Source organism: Littorina saxatilis, linkage group LG16 (assembly GCF_037325665.1).
Source record: "Littorina saxatilis isolate snail1 linkage group LG16, US_GU_Lsax_2.0, whole genome shotgun sequence".
In the NCBI taxonomy this organism is placed as follows: Eukaryota; Metazoa; Mollusca; class Gastropoda; order Littorinimorpha; family Littorinidae; genus Littorina; species Littorina saxatilis.
This window is the reverse complement of record NC_090260.1, coordinates 24846660-24868953: the sequence shown is the minus strand read 5'-3', so window position 1 is coordinate 24868953 and position 22294 is coordinate 24846660. Positions and strand designations below refer to the sequence as shown.

General features: G+C 43.9%; 2 protein-coding genes across 3 annotated transcripts in view; both read right to left on the bottom strand.

The window, feature by feature from the left end:
• Positions 1-6831: 6831 nt before the first annotated feature.
• LOC138950648 (testis-expressed protein 9-like) overlaps positions 6832-22294 on the bottom strand; it is a 28363-nt gene continuing 12900 nt past the window's right edge. The window contains exons 9-12 of the mRNA XM_070322362.1: positions 19578-19751; positions 17050-17184; positions 7491-7625; positions 6832-6949 (exon numbers count right to left, since the gene is read on the bottom strand). Of these exons, the coding sequence (XP_070178463.1) occupies positions 6875-6949; positions 7491-7625; positions 17050-17184; positions 19578-19751 (519 nt within the window). The 3' untranslated portion in view covers positions 6832-6874. The remainder of the gene's footprint in view (positions 6950-7490; positions 7626-17049; positions 17185-19577; positions 19752-22294) is intronic.
• LOC138950650 (uncharacterized) lies at positions 8352-15172 on the bottom strand. 2 transcript variants are annotated; one of them, XR_011450759.1, is made up of 2 exons: positions 12228-14914; positions 8352-10789 (listed from the first exon to the last, which is right to left on the bottom strand). XR_011450759.1 is itself a non-coding variant. In XM_070322363.1 (2 exons), exon 2 carries the CDS (start codon positions 13269-13271, stop codon positions 12288-12290), a length of 984 nt encoding a protein of 327 aa, XP_070178464.1. In that variant the 5' UTR covers position 13272; positions 14948-15172; the 3' UTR covers positions 11582-12287. The 2 variants fall into 2 exon arrangements, 1 of the variants encoding a protein (XP_070178464.1); XM_070322363.1 differs by lacking the exon at positions 8352-10789 and adding an exon at positions 14948-15172 and having other exon boundaries at positions 11582-13272.

The window sequence follows — 22294 nt, the reverse complement described above, 5'->3', positions numbered from 1 at the left end:
AAAATGAACAACAAAAACGTGTGAAAACGAAAGTCCGCTGACGATTTGTAAATGTGTTGAGTGTCTTGTCTCTATGTATAGTGAATCCAGTCTCTTTGCGCGATTTTTAAAGTTAGTTTTATTGGTCTACATTTAAGGGTAAAAAATAAAAAAAAATAAAAAAAAATCCCGACCTACCGACCCTATTTTTTTTAGCCATGTTACCAGAAACAGACAATTTTTTTTTTTTTGGCCTAATTATGTGACTTGCGGTGTTGTGAATTGAAAAAATGATTGAAAGTCTGCTGTCTGTGTTCTGTACCATAGTGCTGGCTGCAATTTCAAAAGGGTATGTAGATTTAGTGTGAAAAAAATACTGTGTGCCTCTAAAGACTTTTCTATCTTCTGACTGGTAGTAGCGCTGAAGGGGTCCATGTCGACCAAAAGTTTGTTTTCTGTAGGCGTTTTTCCTGTATATAGGGAATGCACCTGGGTGGATTCCCTGCAGGTGCATTTTCTGTAGGCGTTTTTCCTGTAAAATACAGGGAATACACCCGGGTGGATTCCCTGTAGGATAGTACGATGCCGCTAAATCTCTCTCCAAGCCTACAGGAAATACACCTACAGGGAATACATTCACTTGTGGTTGACATAGACCCCTTCTGCGGTAGTAGCTTACTATAGGGCATTGGCTCTGTTAATCATGTTCTTCTCAGATTCAAAATGCTAGTAGCGTGTTATTCAATGTGTGGCAGTGTTGAATTTGTTAACTTATGAAAGTAGAGAGATTGATTTCATTAACCGTTGATTTGTGATCACACATTTCATTCCTCCACCATAATCAGATTCAAAATGCTAGTAGTGTGTTATTCAATTTATTCAGGTTATTTTTAAAAGGGAGGGAGACTTCTATTCAATCAATCAATCAATATGAGGCATATCGCGCGTATTCCGTGGGTACAGTTCTAAGCGCAGGGATTTATTTTTTAATTTGTTTAATTTTTATTTTATGCAATTTATATCGCGCACATATTCAAGGCGCAGGGATTTATTTATGCCGTGTGAGATGGAATTTTGTTTACACAATACATCACGCATTCACATCGGCCAGCAGATCGCAGCCATTTCGGCGCATATCCTACTTTTCACGGCCTATTATTCCAAGTCACACGCATATTTTTGTGGACATTTTTATCTATGCCTATAAAATTTTGCCAGGAAAGACCCTTTTGTCAATCGTGGGATCTTTAACGTGCACACCCCAATGTAGTGTACTGGGTAGGATGGTCGGGGGAGGTAAGAAGGGAGGGAGTCTTTTACGTCTTATTTTAGGGGAGAGGGGTAGGGGTCTAAAAAAAAAGGGGGGGGGGGGGGTCCACTGTAATGGGAAATGAGGACGGAGAGTCCTGTAAGCATTTGTTTTTCGTGTTGGTTTGTGTTGAAGTGGAGGGATGATCTTGACTTATTCCATGTAAAAACCTGGCCACAACTGAGCTGGTCAGCTGAATCATTTACATGAGGAGGGGCTGTGCTTTTAAGTCAGGGGTGGGACTTTTCCACGAATCCGCGGATTTCCGCGGACACAATTTACGAATTCCGCTGGAGTAATCTATTTTTCCGCGTCCCATTTGATCACTGTGAGTATCTATAACTTGTTGACTGAATGATATGGAGAGAAGTGAAGATGGAACAGAACACTGGAGGCTTAAGAGTTAAATAAATTGTGCTGACTGAAAACTCCTGATAACTAATAGTCATTTTGAGCTTCAGTGCATTGGGGCGTCACTTGGATCATACTATTGCCAGTATTGGATTATGGATACATGGTTCATTACGTAAGAATGCTCCATTACAATGTTACCATGGTTGTGTGAAAGTGTGTTTTTTGTTTGGTTGGGTGTTTTTGTTTGGGGCGGGGGGGTGGGGAGTGTGGAGAATGTAGTTTTTACCCGATCCAAACGAGTTAAATTTTAGTCTCAGAAATGCACCAGATTGCACAGATTTTAGTGTACCATTTACAAAAAATTGGGGGGAGCATGCCCCCGAACCCCCTTAGAAAAAAGGGATTTCCTCTTTTTTCACCACAAGAGAGTCCCACCCCTGTTAAAGTAGTCAGCTCAAGTCACAGAACAGTGAAACCAGCCCTTGGGATCAACTCTCGAAAGCAACCACCTGCTCACAACGACTACTCCGATGGATCCCAGACAAATGTTTATTCTATATATGTGATTCACTTTTTCATAGCGACCACCTGTCTGTAACAACCACGTTTGGTTAGTCTCTTGTTGGTTTAAACAAAATTTTATTCAGAATTTCTTCGCATGAACAGTTCGAAACACACAGCTAGGACACGCACTCAAGCAAATGCTTATATCACGTGACCAGAACAATACTAAATTACACACATTTTCGTAATGGTGGACATAACAACAATAAACCAGAAGAACAAATTGAAAGAATGGGGATGGGGAACTAAATAGGAACAAAAGAATCTACAGCAAAGGAAAAAGAAAAGGGAGGGGGAGGGGGGAGAAAGTACAAACAACCACAAGGAGAGACTAGGACGAAAGCGCATAGGAAGAGGACATCAAGTCTAAGACATGCAACATGTAAATTCAAGTAAATGTAACATTTTTTTTTATGGAAGGCAGTAATTCGTTAACATATAAAATACGAGACAAACGATAATAATCATTACTTATACGCTGCTTATGTAATCAAATACGATAACACAGAGAGAGGCAGTGTGGAGGTACATACACTGTATGTTTGATCGTTATAGACAGGTTACACTGTACTGTTTCCATCTCAAAGTGAAGAATATATATTGAAGACAAAACCATCTGTGTGCAAGAATTGAAACACCATTAGCAGATATGAAGGCCAAACGTTTCTTGGTCAGCTAGTGTCTGCTTCCAACTCAACAAGTATGAGAGGACGTATGTTTTTCATCTAAATGCTGCATTTGGCTCGAACCATTTTGCTTAAGACAACAAACAGTGCTGAACGTGTTGTTGATAAAAGAATTGGCATTAATTGCTAGGTTTGAATTTTGCCCCTCATTCTTTGTGAATCATCAAAATCATTAAATTGACATCTAAGTGAAAAAAAGCTTGTTCGTCTTTACAAGTGTGTGCTCACTTGAAAATCAGACTGGCATTTTAGGTACTTGGTTTGAATTATACTCCCCATTCTCTGTGGAGCTACATTAAATCAACATCTGGATGAAAACAAGTTAGTACATCGCTCGCTACATGTCTGTTCTCACTTGAAAATCAGACTAGATTTTTAATTTTTTGTTTGTTTTATGTTTTCTTTTGGTTATCAGGTCTCCTGAGTGGATGAAAGTTGTTATGAATTTGCTCTTAGCAAAAAAATCAGGTCAGACTGGATTTTTGTCTTTTGTTTTCGTTATTAGGATTTCTCAGTGAATGTTTGTGTGTGGATCAGTTCATTCTCACTTGAAAAGTAGACTTTTATTTTGTGTGTGTATTTTTTGTTGTTGTGTGGACTGACCTGCGTAATTAGGAGAGTCTTAGAAATGAGCAGTGTAAATAGGCCGTCCGGCCGAAAGGGTAGAGAGTGGATGCAAGAAAGTCACGTTTGCTAATAAACCCTGTGCAGCATTACACATCCGAATCAGGGGAGGGTGAGGAGTATGGCTGTGCAGGGAACTGTCTTACCAGTTTGTATAAAATGTGTCCAACACTGTGGCATCCAAAGTGTCAATGATAAATTATTTATGTACAATGTACATCATGTGTTTGCATGCAGACTGTTTCAGATAGAATGTACATAAACACAGTTTATTTCAGGCTGGAGATTTCTTCGATCTGTTTTTTTTTTAAGCTGAGTGACTAAAGTCTTCCTGAAAAAGCAAAACCGAAAGGTTTGTGGGCCCCAGTGAAAATATTTCCTCAAAGAAAAGAAATGAGGAGCACACTTTTTGTGTGTGTTCTAAACACATTCTCTGAATGTTCTTAGCTGCCAGGCCCAGGAGATCATCAAATTAACTTTAAAATTGCTAAATTGTTCTGATTGGAGGTCAACCCTAGGTACCACACCCATTAAAAGAGAGACACAGGACACTGGTTAACTTTTGATTAAAAACAAAATTGTTGACATTGAAAAGAAGAGATATCGATTCGCTTTTTTGTGGAGTAGATTGAAAATCATTTTTTGTTAAGGCCTAAAAAAAAATAGGTGTGGTTACGGTAACCCGACCTACCCTATTTTTAGGGGCCGACTCTATAACTTTTTATTACATTTGTCAACAACAAAAAATGGAAAACAAGAAAACGAGTGCAGAAAACGCAATGAAAGCGAAAGCGCTCGAGTCGCCATGCAAACGACAGACGATGCGAGGGAAATTACCAAAAAGGCCAAACAGACGCTTGCCATGACAAAAATGGCGGCATCTTCTTCGGTTGCGAGTGCTACACGCTTGGTTGCTCTGCTATTAAGAAAAAAAAGTTTTTTAAAAAAAATAAGTGATTGCCTACCTTCCTGCCCTATTTATTTTGGCTATGTTACCTTAACCACACCTATACTTTTTTTTGGCCTAACACGAATTTCTTTGCCCTCTTTTTTTCTATAGTTATGTTCTATATGGGAGGAGGAGATAGGGATTCATTGCCGTGATATTGCAGTGCCGATTCATTTTATTTCCTACCTCAGGACCCCTTAATTCTGATTGCATGTAATCAGTCGTAGTAAATTCTGGTACTTTTGTTGTATTTATTTACTTTTCTGTGTGTGCATAAGAAAGTATGTTTGTGTCACTCTGTGTGTGTGTGTGTGTGTGTGTGTGTGTGTGTGTGTGTGTGTGTGTGTGTGTGTGCATATGATGTATGTTTTATAGGAGGAAGGAACCTTTGTGCATGTACATGAACATAACACATGCATGTGTGTATTTGTCACTGTTTGCATTAATAATCAGAATGCACGGCCGATGCACATTTTTACAATGTACCTTCCTTTCCAGACTTTGTTTGCACCACTGTTGAAGCTGAATTTGAATCAAGGATCACATAGTTTGACAACTTCTGAAGTTGAAGACTGTTAATCTGTATAGTGTCAGTGTGTTAAAGTGGAAAGGTGAATTTGGTTGTGTTGAAGCCTGAATGGGTCTGTGACAGTACTCTTTGAGTTGCAAAAATACAATTTTTGTTTTCCTGTATTAGGCATTCATTCTTTTCTTAATACATGTAGAAAGCTTGTTGAAGTTTGCGTGTGTACTTTCATGCATGTGTTGGCATAGGTGCGCGACTGTGTGTGTTTTCATCTGTATGTGTTAACATGGGTGTGGTTGCATGTTTGTGTGTTTGCGTGTTTATGTGTGTGTTTGCATGTGTATGTGTTTGCATGGGTGTGTCTGTTTGCATGTGAGTGAGTTTGCACGAGTGCATGTGTATATGCATATACCTGTTGTTTTGAGTGATTAATTTGAACATTAACCGGTGGCAAAAAATAAAACCCTTTTAAGGTCGGATACTCCAGACTTGATCATACATCACCCTACGTGCAAAGGTTCTACCGAGAACTTGATCACTCAGCACCCCGTAGCCTCTTACATCAGCGCCACTGGAAAGCTTGGGCAGCACAATAGGGACACATACGTCAGGGGACACTACCCAGGCTAGACAAAGATAGATCCAGGCTCATTGGTGTCCCCTTATTTCTTTCAAAAGTTCATGGGTAAAGGTAGATAGGCAAAGGTAGTCATATTTCCACTGGGAGGAAGCGACCCGAATTTCCCAGCGATGGGACAATAAAGTAATGACATTGAAGAAAAAAAACAGAAAAAAAACCATTTTGGTCGTAGGGGAGTGAAATGCAAGATCTAAACTACTCTCATGCCAGCTTTGTGAGGGCGGTGCCCATCTCCTCTCTCTCTGTGAGGGCGGTGCCCATCTCCTCTCTCTCTGTGAGGGCGGTGCTCATCTCCTCTCTCTCTGTGAGAGCGGTGCCCATCTCCTCTCTCTCTGTGAGGGCGGTGCTCATCTCCTCTCTCTCTGTGAGGGCGGTGCCCATCTCCTCTATCTCGCTGCCTTTGCCTTCCCCGGCCCTGAACAGGGTCATGCAGGTACCGTGGTACCTGTGAGGAAAGGACACCCTTGGGACTAGCCGTAAGTGTCCCTACATTGAAGGTGGCCTGTCATGACAGGTATGTTTTGGTATCGATAATAGAAAAAGGGAAAACCGAAGATGTCCTTTTAAGGGGGTGTCCTCTCATCGGAGGGGCCACACACTGCAGGTACCACTGTACCCATTTCCAGCTGGGTGGACTGGAAAAATCATCAGTGTTAATCAAGGTTTTCAGTTTTTGCAAGGAAATGGTGTCACAGCAGGTGTGATTGATCTTGAGTGCTTGCTGTTCATGTAGTGAGAAAATGACAAATTGAACACAATGATTGATTTTTTCTGTTCTCAGTAAGAATGTCTGGAGAAAATATGTACTCTTATTTAAAACCTATGATCATACTGAACTGTCATGGAAGAATCGAAACCAGGGTTGGGAATTAAATAGTGAAAAACAGTGTTTTTTGTTTGGTCGAATACATAATTTGTGTGTGTGTGTGTGGTGTGGTGTTTACTTCATTTCTACTGTAAACGTGAAAACCATTTTATTTCACTCTCTTCTCTCTTTCATGCTTTTTTCTAAAAATAATACAAATTCTTTTTTAAACAAAGGAGTGAACTTGACTGTATTTTGGAGAAAAAAACTCACACACACACGCAAACGCATGCACACACACAGTCTCTATCTCTCTCTGTGAATAACACGCACATACTCACTCGCGTACATTACTAGAAAAATATTAAGAATACAAAACAAGAACACAACAAGAATCACAGAAACAAACATTTTATTTTTCTCTCTCCGATCACACGACTAGCTTCCCCACTCCAGGGCTTTCACAAATTCCTCTTCCGAAAACTGCAGCATCTTGGCAGCTTCAATGTGCATCTGTTGACACACAAAAAACAGACAAAGATATGAATGATAAATAGCGTCAGAGTGCATCTGTTGTCACAAAGGTATAAATGATAAATAGCTTCAATGTGCATCTGTTGACACACAATAAAAAAACAAATAAACGAGGTAATAATAAATAATCAAGTAAACAAATAAATACATAGAGGATATTGAAAATTACTGCTACAGCAACATGCAAAATCAAACCAGTTTTGTTTGCTAGACGTTTTGTAATATGGATCACATTCAAAACATATTGCTGAGGAGAATCATGACTCTGAAGGTTGCTTCCACTCCCGATCATTCAATGACCAATAGTTATGGAGCGTATGGATTACCTAGCGAGTAATATCCGGCGTTCTGGGAGGCAAAGGTGTAACATACCTTTTGTCGTTTAAGCACGTCGATGAGTTTCATCTGCTTCTTGAAGCCGGACACACACACACACACACACACACACACACACAGTCTCTCTATGTATGCATGTATCACACACACACACACACACATTAGGTTAGTAGGTGTAACATACCTTTTGTCGTTTAAGTACGTCGATGAGTTTCATCTGCTTCTTGAAGCCGGCCATCAGTTCGTTCTTCTGTTTCTCCAGGCGTTTGTTCTCCGCCAACAGCTGCTCCACCCTCTTCTTCTCCACCTCTGTTGTGTCCTGCAACAGTCGGTCATACAGTGGAACCCCCCTTTTAACCTTCACCGTGATTCCTGGGTCGTGGACGACCCAGAGCCTCACAAAAGTGCCTATATCTCTAAAGCTATTGGGAGTTTTTGATTGAGAATTCATGTGACGGGCGCAGTGGCGTGGTGGTAAGACGTCAGCCTCCTAATCGGGAGGTAGTGAGTTCGAATCCCGGTCGCTGCCGCCTGGTGGGTTAAGAGTGGAGATTTTTCCGATCTCCCAGGTCAACTTATGTGCAGACCTGCTAGTGACTTAACCCCCTTCGTGTGTACACGCAAGCACAAGACCAAGTGCGCACGGAAAAGATCCTGTAATCAGACCTGTTTACCCCCCTAAGGCAAAAAAAAAAAAGTCTGTTCATAGGCCAAAAAAATAGGGTCGGTAGGTCGGGATTTTTTATTTGTTTTTCCAAAAAAACATATTTTTAAGTTATTTTGCCCCAAAACAAAGACTTTTTTGTTTTTTTGTTTCCCCAAATGCCAAAAAAAAGTCTAGTGTCACGCGAAAAAAATAGGGTCGGTCGGGATACCGTAAACAGACTTTTTATGCTGTGCATAAAATCATTTTTGCATGTTCAGATGTGCGAGGATAGACAAGAATTTAAGATAAAAAGTTTTCCGAAACCGGACAATCAGCCAGCGCCAGCCAGCGCCACAGTCACCACCACAACCACATGAAACGTTCATTGCCAGTTTACGCTGAAAATGTTTATTGGTCGACACCACAGGTCGTTCATTTTCAGCGCAGATAATGCATACAAAATCAGTGGAATATTTTCATAAATTCCACAAAAACTATGATTGACATAATCATATACATTGGGTTGTACATTTGCATAAATTCACCAAGAACAAAAATTGTCTTACACATCATAGATGGCATTGTCCACTATGTATTAGCTTACTGTTTTTTGTTCTTGTTTCCAGCTTCACCAACAAGCTGTCAAATTTTACTAGACTGGTCACCGGGTTACTTCCCTTTATCTACCGCTTTCTGCATCCGCTCATTAGACCATCATCAAAAAACTTATATTGGCAACTCTAAAAAACAATAAACATTGTGTTTTAGCCCAATTAAAGCACATCGATTAAATACATAATGTCTGTCATTCACCACCAATCCGGCGGTACGCGCCCACACAACTACGTTATGGTGGAGTAAGGGGATGGCGGTGGGGTTGAAAATTTTCGCACAGTTGTTTGGGACGTCTGGCACTGGCTACCGCAGATGCAGAAATGGCAGAGAGACTGATCTTGGGCCGGCTGGCCAATGGGAAGACGGCATTCCGCTCATTAGTTATGCATATGACCTGTGCTCTGGCACCGTCTATACACCACAATCTCGCTTCTCTTCACACCCAAAAATATCATTTATGCTGTGCATAAAATCATTTTTGCATGTTCAGATGTGCGAGGATAGACAAGAATTTAAGATAAAAAGTTTTCCGAAACCGGACAATCAGCCAGCGCCAGCCAGCGCCACAGTCACCACCACAACCACATGAAACGTTCATTGCCAGTTTACGCTGAAAATGTTTATTGGTCGACACCACAGGTCGTTCATTTTCAGCGCAGATAATGCATACAAAATCAGTGGAATATTTTCATAAATTCCACAAAAACTATGATTGACATAATCATATACATTGGGTTGTACATTTGCATAAATTCACCAAGAACAAAAATTGTCTTACACATCATAGATGGCATTGTCCACTATGTATTAGCTTACTGTTTTTTGTTCTTGTTTCCAGCTTCACCAACAAGCTGTCAAATTTTACTAGACTGGTCACCGGGTTACTTCCCTTTATCTACCGCTTTCTGCATCCGCTCATTAGACCATCATCAAAAAACTTATATTGGCAACTCTAAAAAACAATAAACATTGTGTTTTAGCCCAATTAAAGCACATCGATTAAATACATAATGTCTGTCATTCACCACCAATCCGGCGGTACGCGCCACCACCTGATGACTCACATCAGGTACCGCCACCAAGCAAAATCGACCTTTCTCGGAAAGTTGCACTGCACACTTTCTTATAATCCCAGGCTGCACTGCACACCTGTGATCCCATGTTAATGTTCTGCTGCACTGCACGCAGACATGTGCCTGACCTCCCCCTTTCTGTTGCACTGCACACAGAGAGAAGCCCTACGTTTTACCTGATCTACCAGTTGTGCACCCTGATGTAAGACAAGAAAGCGTTAGAAGACCATCTGCCCGCCTGACGGATTTGAGCGTCCGATGCCCCGTTCCGAGCCATGTGGGAGGCACCCCCAATCCTAAAGCTATGCGATTTGAAGTTCTGTTTGGGCAGGCCACAAAATTGGAAAACCAACTGTAGTTGCTCGTTGAATTCCCTGGCCGTTATGGGTGCCCCCGACATAGCTCGGAACAACGGCCCCGTTGCGTTCCCACGAATGCTCATGTAGGCCCGCATGGCCTCTACCGCGCATGGGACGCCTGCCTTGGCTTTCTCTACGGTATGGGTAACTGGTTTTGCGCTAGATTTGAAATTGCGGAACGTTATGGTCAATGCCTGTCCGTCCAGTCGGACATCTCCCCTATGCAATACGTTTTCTGGTTCCCGGGATACCGCCATTTCCCCCACCCGCAATAATGAGTGAAAGGCCAAGGTGCACATAGCCCGGAAACGTATCTTCTCGTAGTTCTCCCCAATGGCCACCTCGCTCTTCTCCATAATTGAGTTAAGGATAGGGACAGTAATGGGCAACCTTGTATCCTTCCCTTTGTCACCCACCCTTTTGCACCCCTGCAGTAGTCTTTTGACAGTATAATCAATAGTGGGATCCCCTAACCCATTCAATTTATGGACGCAACTGATTGCTGAAACTGCGGACATCACCGTTGAAGCCGCCTTCCCTTCCTCATGCAACGAACCAATGTACAGACACACCGCTGCAGTGCTCATTGGCAAGGAAGTAGAAAACCCTCTCTGTTTCAAAAAACTAGTCACGCTCACCCAGGTCCTTCTATATGCTTGTTGTGTCCCTTTGGCGTACGAGGCTGTCAACAGCTCTCCTAGTCGCCTATCCCCCCCAATTGTTCTGGCAGAGGTGAAATCCCAACCGGAAGTGGCTCTGCATGTGGACACAATTGCCGGAACCTCGTCATCTGAAAACGAGACAGCGCATCAGCAATTGCATTGTCAACACCCGCAATGTGTTGTGCTCGGACAACAATATTGTTCCGTAAACAGCACAAGACCAATTGTCTCACCAGAATCATCACCAGGGGTTCTTTTGATGTCTGCTTAGTAATTACGGATACTAAATCTAAATTATCTGTATGAATGACTAAGTATTTGTTCTGAAAGGCCAGCGCCCATGTCTCCAGAGCCAAAACGATAGGATACAATTCCAGTAGGGTGATATTTTGGAGTCGCCACCAGTCGGACCACCTACCCTGAAACCACTGCCTACCGAACAAAGCCCCGTATCCCACTGCCCCGGATGCATCCGTCACTAAATCCAGCTCTTCTGAGGATACTTCCTTGTTCATGAGAAAAAAGCACTTCCCGTTAAATGACTGCAGAAAAGTTAGCCAAGTCTTCAAATCCTCTTTCACCCCTTGGTTCAGCCTCACGAAGAATAGCTGAGAGCGTATGCCTCTAATCAAGTCGATCAATCTCCTCAAGAACGCCCTCCCTGGCACCACTGCCTGGCAAGCAAAGTTCAGCAACCCTATGACCGACTGAATTTCCTTCACTGTTGCTTTCTTCTTTTGTAGTAGGTTCTGTATTTCTTGGGCACACTTCGTGAGTTTTTCCACCGGCAGCCGAATTTCTCTTTCGATTGTGTCTATCTCTATTCCCAGGAATGTCAACCTCGTCTCTGGGCCCTCCGTCTTATCAGGTGCCATGGGAACTCCTATTTCCTCACACAAACCCAGAAATTTGTCTAGGTATTCTTTGCCTAGCTGCTTCGATACTGCCGCAAGGAAAAAATCATCCAGGTAGTGCACTAATGGTATCCCTAACTTCTGAACAGCAATCCACTCCAAAGCCGTGCCTAGTTCTTCGAACAAGTGACAAGACGAAGAACAACCCATCTGAAGCGAAAGATCAACATAAAAACTTCCTTGCCAGCTCAGTACGAAGAGGTTTTGGTCACTAGGGTGAATAGGCAACAACCTAAAAGCTTTCTCCACATCAGTTTTTGCCATAAATGCTGTATTTCCTACTGTCTCCACTAACTGTACTGCATCTTGCACATTGGCATATGACACTGTGGCCATGTCTTCCTCTATGAAATCATTTATGGATGCCCCCTTCGGGTGAGATAGATGATGTATCATCCTATACTTTCCTTTCATCTTTTTCTCTACCAAGCCGATTGGAGAACATTGGAACTGAGTAAAAGGAATATGCCTAAAGGGACCTACTAACCTCCCCTCTTCTATTTCCTTCTTTATGTGCGCTTCTACTACTTCTGGCATTTCTTCTGCTGACTTCAGGTTCTTCTGAACTACACTATTTGGGGCTCCTGTGAACCCTACCCGGAAACCCTCTCTGAATCCCTGTATTAAAGCCCGCTTCTTCTGTGGATCGTACCCTTCCAGCCACTTTTCCAGCTTGTCCGCCTTCACTGGCGTGGCCCCCGTGCCCCAGTCTTCATTTCTTTCCTTCTCCTGCTTCTTTTCCCCCCCGTCCCGCTCGAAAGGGGTGCCCTTTGGCGCTGCATTTTCGGATTGCGTGTTGCCCCCCACACTGCGAGCAAAAGTGCTTGAAGCCACAATTGGGGCGGCTGCAAGATCCCTGTTCATTGAACTGGAAGCAGAAGCCCCCCACTTTGGCTGGGTTTCCACTTCCAGTCTTCCCCCCTGCGCCACCCTGCGGCTTCTTCTTTCCCCCGTCATGGGTCTGGGTGGCAGGCTCTAAGCGGGTGGTGGCGAACAGGTCCGCGTCGCTGTCCCCCCATGCCCTTTCTCCTGCAGCAATTGCGAGCCGGTAGCGGTAGTCATAGTCCCGCCAATTGCCCTGCAGCTCATGCAGGGTACACACCCGAGCAAAGTGGGCACCCAGGCCCCTGTGTACCTCTTTCGCTCTGTCCTGTAGTATAGTGATATAAATGTTCCAGGCCTTCACCCACTCTGTGAAGGTTAACAGTTTCTTTTCTTTCTTCTTCTTCTTCTTCTTTTTGTCTTCATCGTCCTCATCCGAGTCCTCCTCCAGCATTTCCTTCGGGTCCGCGGGCAGGAGTATTGCGAACCTAACCGCCACACCGCTCCAGATCTTTTCCTTTATTGTCTTTGGCACGTGTAGGTCAATGGGCAACATTTTCTGGTTGCCGGTTGCCCACGCCTGTGTACCGCTAGTGTTAGATTGCTCACCGGAGTGTCCAGAGTGCCCAGCCATGCCTGAGTTGGATTTTCCACCCGTAGAGGTGGTCGATCCTGCGGGCGATGCCTCAGGCGCCGGCGTCTTGGCGGCCCGAATCTCCGCAATCTCCTTCCTCAGGGCCTTCTGCTCAGCAAGGAGCTGGGTTAGCGACTCCTTCACGCCCATTTCGTCCTCTCCTTCAGCCTCCTCGTCTCGAAACCTCTTCGGGGGCTGCTTTGAGGGACGCCCCGGTCGCTTGGTTGGACGCTTCGACATCCTGAAACATTTCAAAGGCCACTAAGCATCAGGGGCCTATTTTTTTTTTTTTTTTTTTTTTTTTTTTTTTTTTTTTTTTTTTTTTTTTTTTTTTTTTTTTTTTATATATATGCAGCACGGGCTGTACCAATAAAACATTCCCCATGAAGTCACAACCGGTTCTACCAAACCAGAACCAACAATGACGTCACTCCAGAAGCTGGAAAGGATATTCCCTCCTATTCCACTCCCGGCATCAAAGCTCTGCGTCTGGCGTCTTCGGTAGAACCCAACCACTTCAGTCTGGGAATAAACCTTGGTACCCCGTTCGTGCTGCATCTACACTCCTATTGTGGTTCTGCCCTCAGCACGAGAGTACACCTAAGAAAACACTGTCAATCTGATCATGCAGCACGGGCTGTACCAATACACATTCCCCATGAAGTCACAACCGGTTCTACCAAACCAGAACCAACAATGACGTCACTCCAAAAGCTGGAAAGGATACCCCATCCTATTCCACTCCCGGCATCAAAGCTCTGCGTCTGGCGTCTTCGGTAGAACCCAACCACTTCAGTCTGGGAATAAACCTTGGTACCCCGTCCGTGCTGCATCTACCCCTATTGTGGTTCTGCCATCAGCACGAGAGGATACCGGCTATCACTATTAGCCCCCACTTCCCTCTCACCCGCTGAACAACCACAACACCTTCTTACCTCATTGGTCTATATGCCGACTGTCCAACAGAACTTTTCTCAGTGCTCTGTACAGTAGCATGTGCCCCGACCCTGACAGATGAATCCCATCTGCTAAAAAATGTTTCTGATACTGAGCAAACTTCTCTGCTGGAGGGAAAGCCACGTAGTGGGGGAACAAACCCACTATCCTGTGTGCCGTTTTCAGCTGTTGATGAAGAAGCCTATTCACCTCCCTGGCTATGTCATTGAAACCCCCCCAGCCACTGTATCTCTGTGTCATCCCTGACACCACCACTACTGAGTTTGCCAATGTTTGCACCCTCACACACAGATGCCACAGCTCACGAAACACTTTATTCGGTGTCGTTCCGGGAACAATATTATTGTCCCCCACCATTAGCACTATCACTCCCCATTTTTTCCGGGTGAAAATGGCCCTGTTCTGTTCTAGCATTGATTCAACGTCGCTTATTTTTCGGCCCCCTCTCCCATCGAATATCTGCTCAAAACCATCAAAACCTAAATCTGGCCGCACCCCCTCATCTGTGTTCACAAATCGCTGAAACCTCCACGTGAAAGAGTGCCCGACCACCGCACAACTTGTAAACATTTTCGCTCCCGCCGTCTTTCTTCACAAAGAAACTAGTCACGTGACCGAGCGATTCGCGTTGCCACTGCTCGGACCAATTTTAATGCCAGGAGAAGATGATACTGTCTTCTTTTCTCCCTGAACACTTTTACTGACGGCTGTCAGCTAATTGTACCATCACCGTCTACCTAGCTATCACCCTCGTTCCTTCGAGTGTCACTCCCGGCAAACGTGAAACCACATGTTTCTGCCTACGGTGCCACGCTGTCTCCCAGTTTCCCAAACTCCAAACTTTCCTTGCAGACAACTAATTGGCCCCACTCGAGCCTATTACCGCTGTTTCGATCTCAATCGCCCCTCTCGACAATCAAGCAACAAAACAAAACAAAAAAAGGTAAAAGTACGTGTACCTTCTCTTTCCAAAATCCTTGAAACGTTGAAAATTTTCGCACAGTTGTTTGGGACGTCTGGCACTGGCTACCGCAGATGCAGAAATGGCAGAGAGACTGATCTTGGGCCGGCTGGCCAATGGGAAGACGGCATTCCGCTCATTAGTTATGCATATGACCTGTGCTCTGGCACCGTCTATACACCACAATCTCGCTTCTCTTCACACCCAAAAATATCATTTTGTTGTTGTTGCCTAATGCTGCGTCTAACCTAGGGAAAACGTGCCGCGACGTGACTCGTGGCTGACTAGCTTTGTTGTTGCACTGATCTCAATTCGATCACCAAAATACATGTGATTCGCTCTTCTTAGATTTCGCCAGACACCGCCACTTGACGTGATAGTTTTGCCGATATTTCTGTACAACTTTCGCTTTTTTGGTTGGCATTTCGTCCCTACAGAGATTGGCCTTACACTTCGGACCAATGTCGATCGCAAAACCGCGCGGAATCCGACAAATACCTTGCTGCGCACATGCGCAGACAAGGCTGTTCCGGTCAGCCTTGAAATCACAGTCCTGGTGACTACCACAATTTCGACTTCGAATTTTCGCGCACGGAAAAAGTTCTTTCGACCAGAATTTCCGGAATTTTTGGTAGATTTCCGTAATACCGGAATTACGACCCCAAATCCGTAATAATTCCAGACAATCCGGGAGGGTAAACGACCTGGTCTGTGTAATCCATGTCGGAGTTCGGTGGGTTAATATGGAAACACGAAAATATCCAGCATGCCTACTCAACAAATGCGGAGTGAAGCTGACTATGCTCTCAGGGTATAGTTTGGGGAACCCAAATTGGCAAACGAGCTCACACGTAACCAGAAAATTCTGGAACGCTGAAGAAGAAGAAGAAGATTTCATGTAATCCTCAAAAACCACGGAACCATCCTATCGACCACCTTTTAAAGGATTATCTTTGTAAACAAATAAATAAACGATGACGTCATTTGAACTACACAGTCCAGATGTTGTGGGTCGTGGACGACCCATATGGAATTAAAGAAGATATCTTACTGTATTTATCCCTTTTCGGATGGCGTACTGGGTCGTGTACAACCCGTACTTTTTACGTTGAATCCGTCTTTAGAAAGTATGGGTCGTACACGGCCCACATCATCCGGACTGTGTAGTCCAAGGCGTGATCGGTGAAGACCTCCGAGAATCTGACAAAATCAGGTCCTAAAAAAAGGGAGTTGTAAAATTTGGAAATTCAAAAACAAAGAGAATGCCAACGTTCCAAAATTCAGAATAAAAAAACAAGAAAGGTAAGTTGTTGGAACGTTTGTTATTGACAAAAATATGTTACAATCACAAAAATTATATCGACCCAACGGCCTTTCAAGTGAACAGACAGACAATTAGTCACAATCAAGCTAGTTTGTTTTGTGACTAATTTGTATTCAAACACCACTGTGACATCACATCTTCAGCAAAACCGCACTCAGATAAAACAGAAAAAATGGTTGATACAACTAGACCATTACAGGGGAAACCCCCTTATTACGCATTGTCTCCCAGGTACGGATATGCCTCTATCTGACCAGGTACTGATATGTCCGTTCACACAGTCACCTCTTGCTTCCTGTAACGTCGATCTAACGCCTGCATTCCTGCGTGTTGATACACAGTTACTACACAGTTACTACAATTCTGAGTGACCTGCTGCAGCACAGCTGGTCTCGGCTAAAAAAAATAAAACTTGGTCAACATAGGTGGGGTAGAAAGTGTTAAGACCTACAAAAAACTGAGCAATTCAGAGGGAGTCTTAAAATGGGGGTAATATTACAGAGGTCATGAAAAGAAAGTCTGAGAAAACACAAGTCTTAAAAGGGAGGGAGTCTTAGATTGGGGGTCTTAAAAGGGAGGGAGTCTTACATTGGGGGTCTTAAAAAGGAGGGAGTCTTACATTGGGGGTCTTAAAAGGGAGGGAGTCTTACATTGGGGGTCTTAAAAAGGAGGGAGTCTTACATTGGGGGTCTTAAAAGGGAGGGAGTCTTAGATTGGGGGTCTTAAAAGGGAGGGAGTCTTAGATTGGGGGTCTTAAAAGGGGGGTTCTTCTGTACCTTGGAAGATGTCTTAGCTTTCTGAAGCTGTTCCTTGTATTTCTCAATCTCCTCCAACGCACGGTTCAGTCGCACATCAGTGGCCGACTGTGTCGTCTGCTGCTGCTTCTGGCCTCGCTTCAGTTGATCCAACTCCTGGAGAAGAAACAAAGTGCATAAAATAAATACATAATGGACGGGCGCAGTGGCTCAGTGTATAAGACATCAGCCTCCGAATCGGAAGGTCGTGAGTTCAAATCCTGGCCGCAGCCGCCTGGTGAGTTAAGGGTGGAGATTTTTCCGATCTCCCAGGTCAGCTTATGTGCAGACCTGCTAGCGCCTCATCCCCCTTCATGTTTACATGCAAGCACAAGACCAAGTGCGCACAGAAAAGATCCTGTAATCCATGTCAGAGTTCAGTGGGTTATAGAAACACGAAAATACCCAGCATGCTTCCCGAAATTGGCGTAATGCTGCCTGAATGGCGGGGTAAAAACGGTCATACACGTAAAAATCCACTCGTGCAAAGAACATTAGTGAACCTGGGAGTTTCAGCCCATGAACAAAGAAGAAATGCATAAAATTATTCAAAAGACTAAAAAACAAAAAACAAACAAAAAACACAGTTACCGTCCACAAACATCACAGTGAGGGCAGCCTACCTTTCCAACAACTGGCAATACATACATTTTGCATCAATCGTCATCATCTTAAACTGCGTAAACATCCAGTTTTCTCCGCGCCAAAGGATGATGTATTCCGTAGTCTTCAGGAATATACTCAGGTTTGGCCTCAAAGTTTTCCTTTTTTCAGGAGAGTTTAAATTTCCTTCCATGGATGACTAGCGTCCCCTGCCCTAGTTTTGATAATGGAGTGGTCTTCTCCAGAATTTTTGCCTCGATCAAATTAGATCCCTTTTAGCCATGCCTTCAGTCACCGGCCACAACCATCTCACCATGTATCGATTGAACACTGGCTTTCCCTTCTTTGAGCCATCTAAAGTACGTCATAGGTCGACAAAAAAACCTCTTTAGGTGGATGGCCGAGACTACAACAGAGTGAATGTTTGTTTATGTTCAGTTGTAAAAAATTGAAGGAATTTTCAATTCTGACTAAAATGGATCAATAGATTAATATCATTTGGATTTTTGACCAAAATGTGACATTTGACACAGATCTCGACAGTCATTGTTTACCTGGATCGCTAGTGCGGTCTCAGAGAGCAGTGACCATCCCAATCTGTGAAGAACGTCCTATTTTGGTAAATAAAATACAAGTAATGTATATCATCACTGCCTACGACGGGCGCAATGGCCTAGTGGTTAAGACGCCGGCCTCCTAAGTGGAAGGTCCTGGGTTCGAATCCCGGCCGGCTGCCCTTAAGGGTGGAGATTTTTCCAAACTCCCAGGTCAACTTCTGTGCAGACCTGCTAGTGCCTTATCCCCCTTTGTGTGTACCGTATTTTCCGGGTCATAAGGCGCGACTTTTTTCCTCGAGTTTGACCCCTGCGCCTTGTATAACGAAGCGCCTAATCCGTGTATGAAATACGAAAAAAAAAAATTGGGAAAAAATCATGGGGAACAAAACGTGACAAGAACTCACCTCCATCTCGAATACCGGTAGTCGTTTTTTAAAATTCCGTGAGCATCAAAGAGACCGCCTGAGTAGCAGTCAAACAACTTGTGATAATGCATGTTTCAGCTACTAGGTACTACCCTGGCCAAGTTTCCTCTCATGACATCAAAGAGACCGCCCCATAGGTTAAACTCGGTCACTGACCCCGGTGCAGGAAGTGTTTCCTCTCTCAGATATGAAAGGGGAACCACCTATCATAGCTAAAACTGGGTCATTGACCCCTGGGAAGAAGGTCAGTGTCTATAAACAAGGCAACCCAGCTATCACAATGGACCTGCCTTTGATCTCGCCGCGCACACACAGAGCACACATATTTCCACTCTGTATTCTTCCTTTGATGTGCGGCTTATTTTCATTCTTCGACCGTTTGTTACCGGTATACTTTTTCAATTTTGGTGCGCCCTATCGGCCCCCTGCGCCCAATGGGTGACTGGATTACAATTTTTTTTAAAAAGAAGGGGGTGCGCCTTATGCGCTGTAGCGCCTTGTAACCCGGAAAATACGGTATACGCAATCACAAAACCCAATCCATGTCAGAGTTCGGTGGGTTATAGAAACATAAAAATACCCAGCATGCTTCCCCCGAAAACGGCGTATGGCTGCCTGAATGCCGGCGGGGTACGGTAAAAACGGTCATACACGGTAGAGCCGTGGGAGTTTCAGCCCATGAACGAAAAAGAAGAAGAATCACTGCCTACCTTTCTGACAGCGGCGTATAGCTGCCTGAATGGCCGGGTAAAAATGGTCATACGAGTAAGAGCCGTGAGAGTTTCAGTCCATGAACGAAGAAGAAGAAGAAGAATCACCAACTACCTTTCTGACAGCGGCGTATGGCTGCTTGAATGGCGGGGTAAAAACGGGTCATACACGTAAGAGCTGTGAACGAAAAAGAAGAAGAGGGATCACTGCCTACCTTCCTGACAGCGCTGAGCTGTGTTTCCTGGCTGTCAGACTTGTTGCGAGCGTCTTCGGCCAGTTTCTTGTACTTGTCCATCTGGTTCTGCTGCGCTGCGTTGGTGCGGTGCAGTCTCCCTCTCTCCTCTTCCAGCTCCTTCAGCTTGCCGTTCTGTATGCTCTTCTCTTCCTCCTGGGTGATAAAAAGAACGCTGTTACAGAGTTGGTCAGTAAAGGGCTGGTGTGATACAAAGCACTCACAAATATGTGATTAATTTCTCCTTTCTGTACAAAAAAGAATACTTACAAACTGACGAATATGCACTCAATAAACAGCAATGACACACACAATTACAACGCACTTACACACACACACTCACATCGGTTGTTCAGCAATTGCACTGTCTTGTGTGAAACAAATTTATGGTCTAAGTTTCTTCTTCACCCTTGTGTCACAGGTCCAGAAATTGCACACATACCTTCACCAGTCTTACCTACTTCTTCACAATTTTTTCCGAGTAACTGCAGTCCCCAGAACAACACACGAGCAATGATAGTTTCAAAATCCTCCTATGGTGAGGGCCCCAAAGGGTTTAAAACCGTGATCGTGATTGGCGTTTTTTGACCTTTCTGTGACCGTGATTGCCGAAATTTCCATTTCTGTGATCGTGATTGGACTTTGCCCGTGATCCGTGATGGCAAAAAAATCAAGTCTCGTGATCGTGATCGTGATTTGTTTTCGTGATCGTGATGGGCATTATTGCAAAGCATTTTATTTTCAACGTACATTTTTCACAGCTGTATCACCCTATGATCCTCTAGTCTATTCGTCAAGGAGCCAACTCCGATTGAAGGGAAGCAACAAGACATTCAGAAATAGGATTTTGACAGCGATTGCTTCCCTTTAAAAGAACCAATCACACACTGACAAAAAGAGATCCAATCAGAAGGCAAATTGCAAAAGTCTGTCAAACTTCATCCAATGGAAGGGCTTCGTGCAAAAGTTTTGAGTGCATTCAGTCAAATTCGAATTCGAAGATCAAACATGGCGTGCAGCGGTACTGTCATCGAACTTCTGTTATATTTTGTGGATTCAAGCCAGACCAAAGCAGGCGGCGAGAATGCCTTCCTTGGTGGAAAGGTCAGGCTACGGGTCGGTCTTTCCGAAGACGAAATATCAAGGTATGTTGATCTATGTTGCTCTATGACTGTTCTGAATGTAGGCAAAGATCTTGAAATTTGTTCAAGATCTTTGAGTTTGAGTGAGATCATTGACATTGTCGACATTGCCACGTCCGGCTGTCACTCGCTCAGTGTGTCCTCGACCGGCTCGAGATCGAGTCTGCGTGTAGCCAAAACCGAAACTAGAAATGTGTTTTTCATCCCAGCAACGTGGACACGCTTGGCATAGATTCTAATTGTCGCTTCTTTGCATTAAGCTTGGATTTATATTAGCGCCTGTAAACTTTAATATCAACAATGGGTTAAATTCAGAAACAATGGCGGTGAGACGTGCCAGTTTGGATCACTTGATCCTCATGTCAAAGACGATCAAAGTCATGTTCGTTGGGGATTTTGTCAGGCATGCTACTTTTCCGGTAATTAACGGAAATTCGATAAAGCCGTTTTCAAAATCCGGTAAAGTCAAATTTTTTCCGGTGAAGTTAAAAAATTTCCGCAAAAACGATCCGTGTGAATATCGCGCAACGCGACCAGGCGCCGGTCTGAATGAAGCCAGCGCACAGTAGTGTTGTTTTCACCAGTTTGGAGGTGTGTTGAATGGTGGTGGGGGGAGGCTAAAATGGGATTTTTAACAAGATCACAACACTATTACAGCCCGGAAAATGATGCCCAGAATGCACCAGATTGCACAGATTTTAACCGTTTTTTGACAAAATTTCCGGGGGGGCATGCCCCCGGACCCCCCTAGTTGGCTCGTCTGCTTCGCAGGCTGAGGCTTGTGGCGAAGCCACTGGCATTGCGCGCGTCTTTCAGGTAAAACCATTTTTGGCCTGTAGCATTCCTGTTTGTTTTTCAAGGACATGAAACCAGGCGATGGTGTACCCCCATCACACATTCATGTACTTTAATTTCAATCCACCCAATAGTTGGGGAGAAAATGGGTTTTCAAGATTTTGCTCTGGAAATGTCAAATTGTGCAAGTATATATTCATGTGTGTGAGTGAGGGTGTGTGAGTTGAATGTGTATGAGTGGAGAGAGAGAGAGAGAGAGAGAGAGAGAGAGAGAGAGAGAGAGAGAGAGAGAGAGAGAGAGAGAGAGAGAGAGAGAGAGAGAGAGAGAGAGAGAGAGAGAGAGAAAGAGAAAACAATGAAAACAACATTCTTGTTACTGATTACTAATCATGATATATATTTATGTGTGTGTATGAAAGAGAATTAAAAAAATAATAATAAAAAAGTGCAACAGTTCTCACTTTGTGTTGAATAAACAATAGATCCAGAGGAGCGAATTACTGTGTGGTTGTGTTTACTTTGACACGTGCTTTCTGTACATGCAACTTTTACCGTGACCGTGATTTGCCACTGGTGTTCGTGATCGTGAAAACAAAAATCAAGGTAACTGTGATCGTGAAAGCTAAAATTTCCCTTCCCGTGATCGTGATGATACCCCCCCTTTGGGGCCCTCTATGGTAGTAAAACAAACCCAAAACTACCCAACGACGACATCTGTGAAGCTCGACAGTTTCTTGTTCGCGCGAGTGCATAAATTAACCT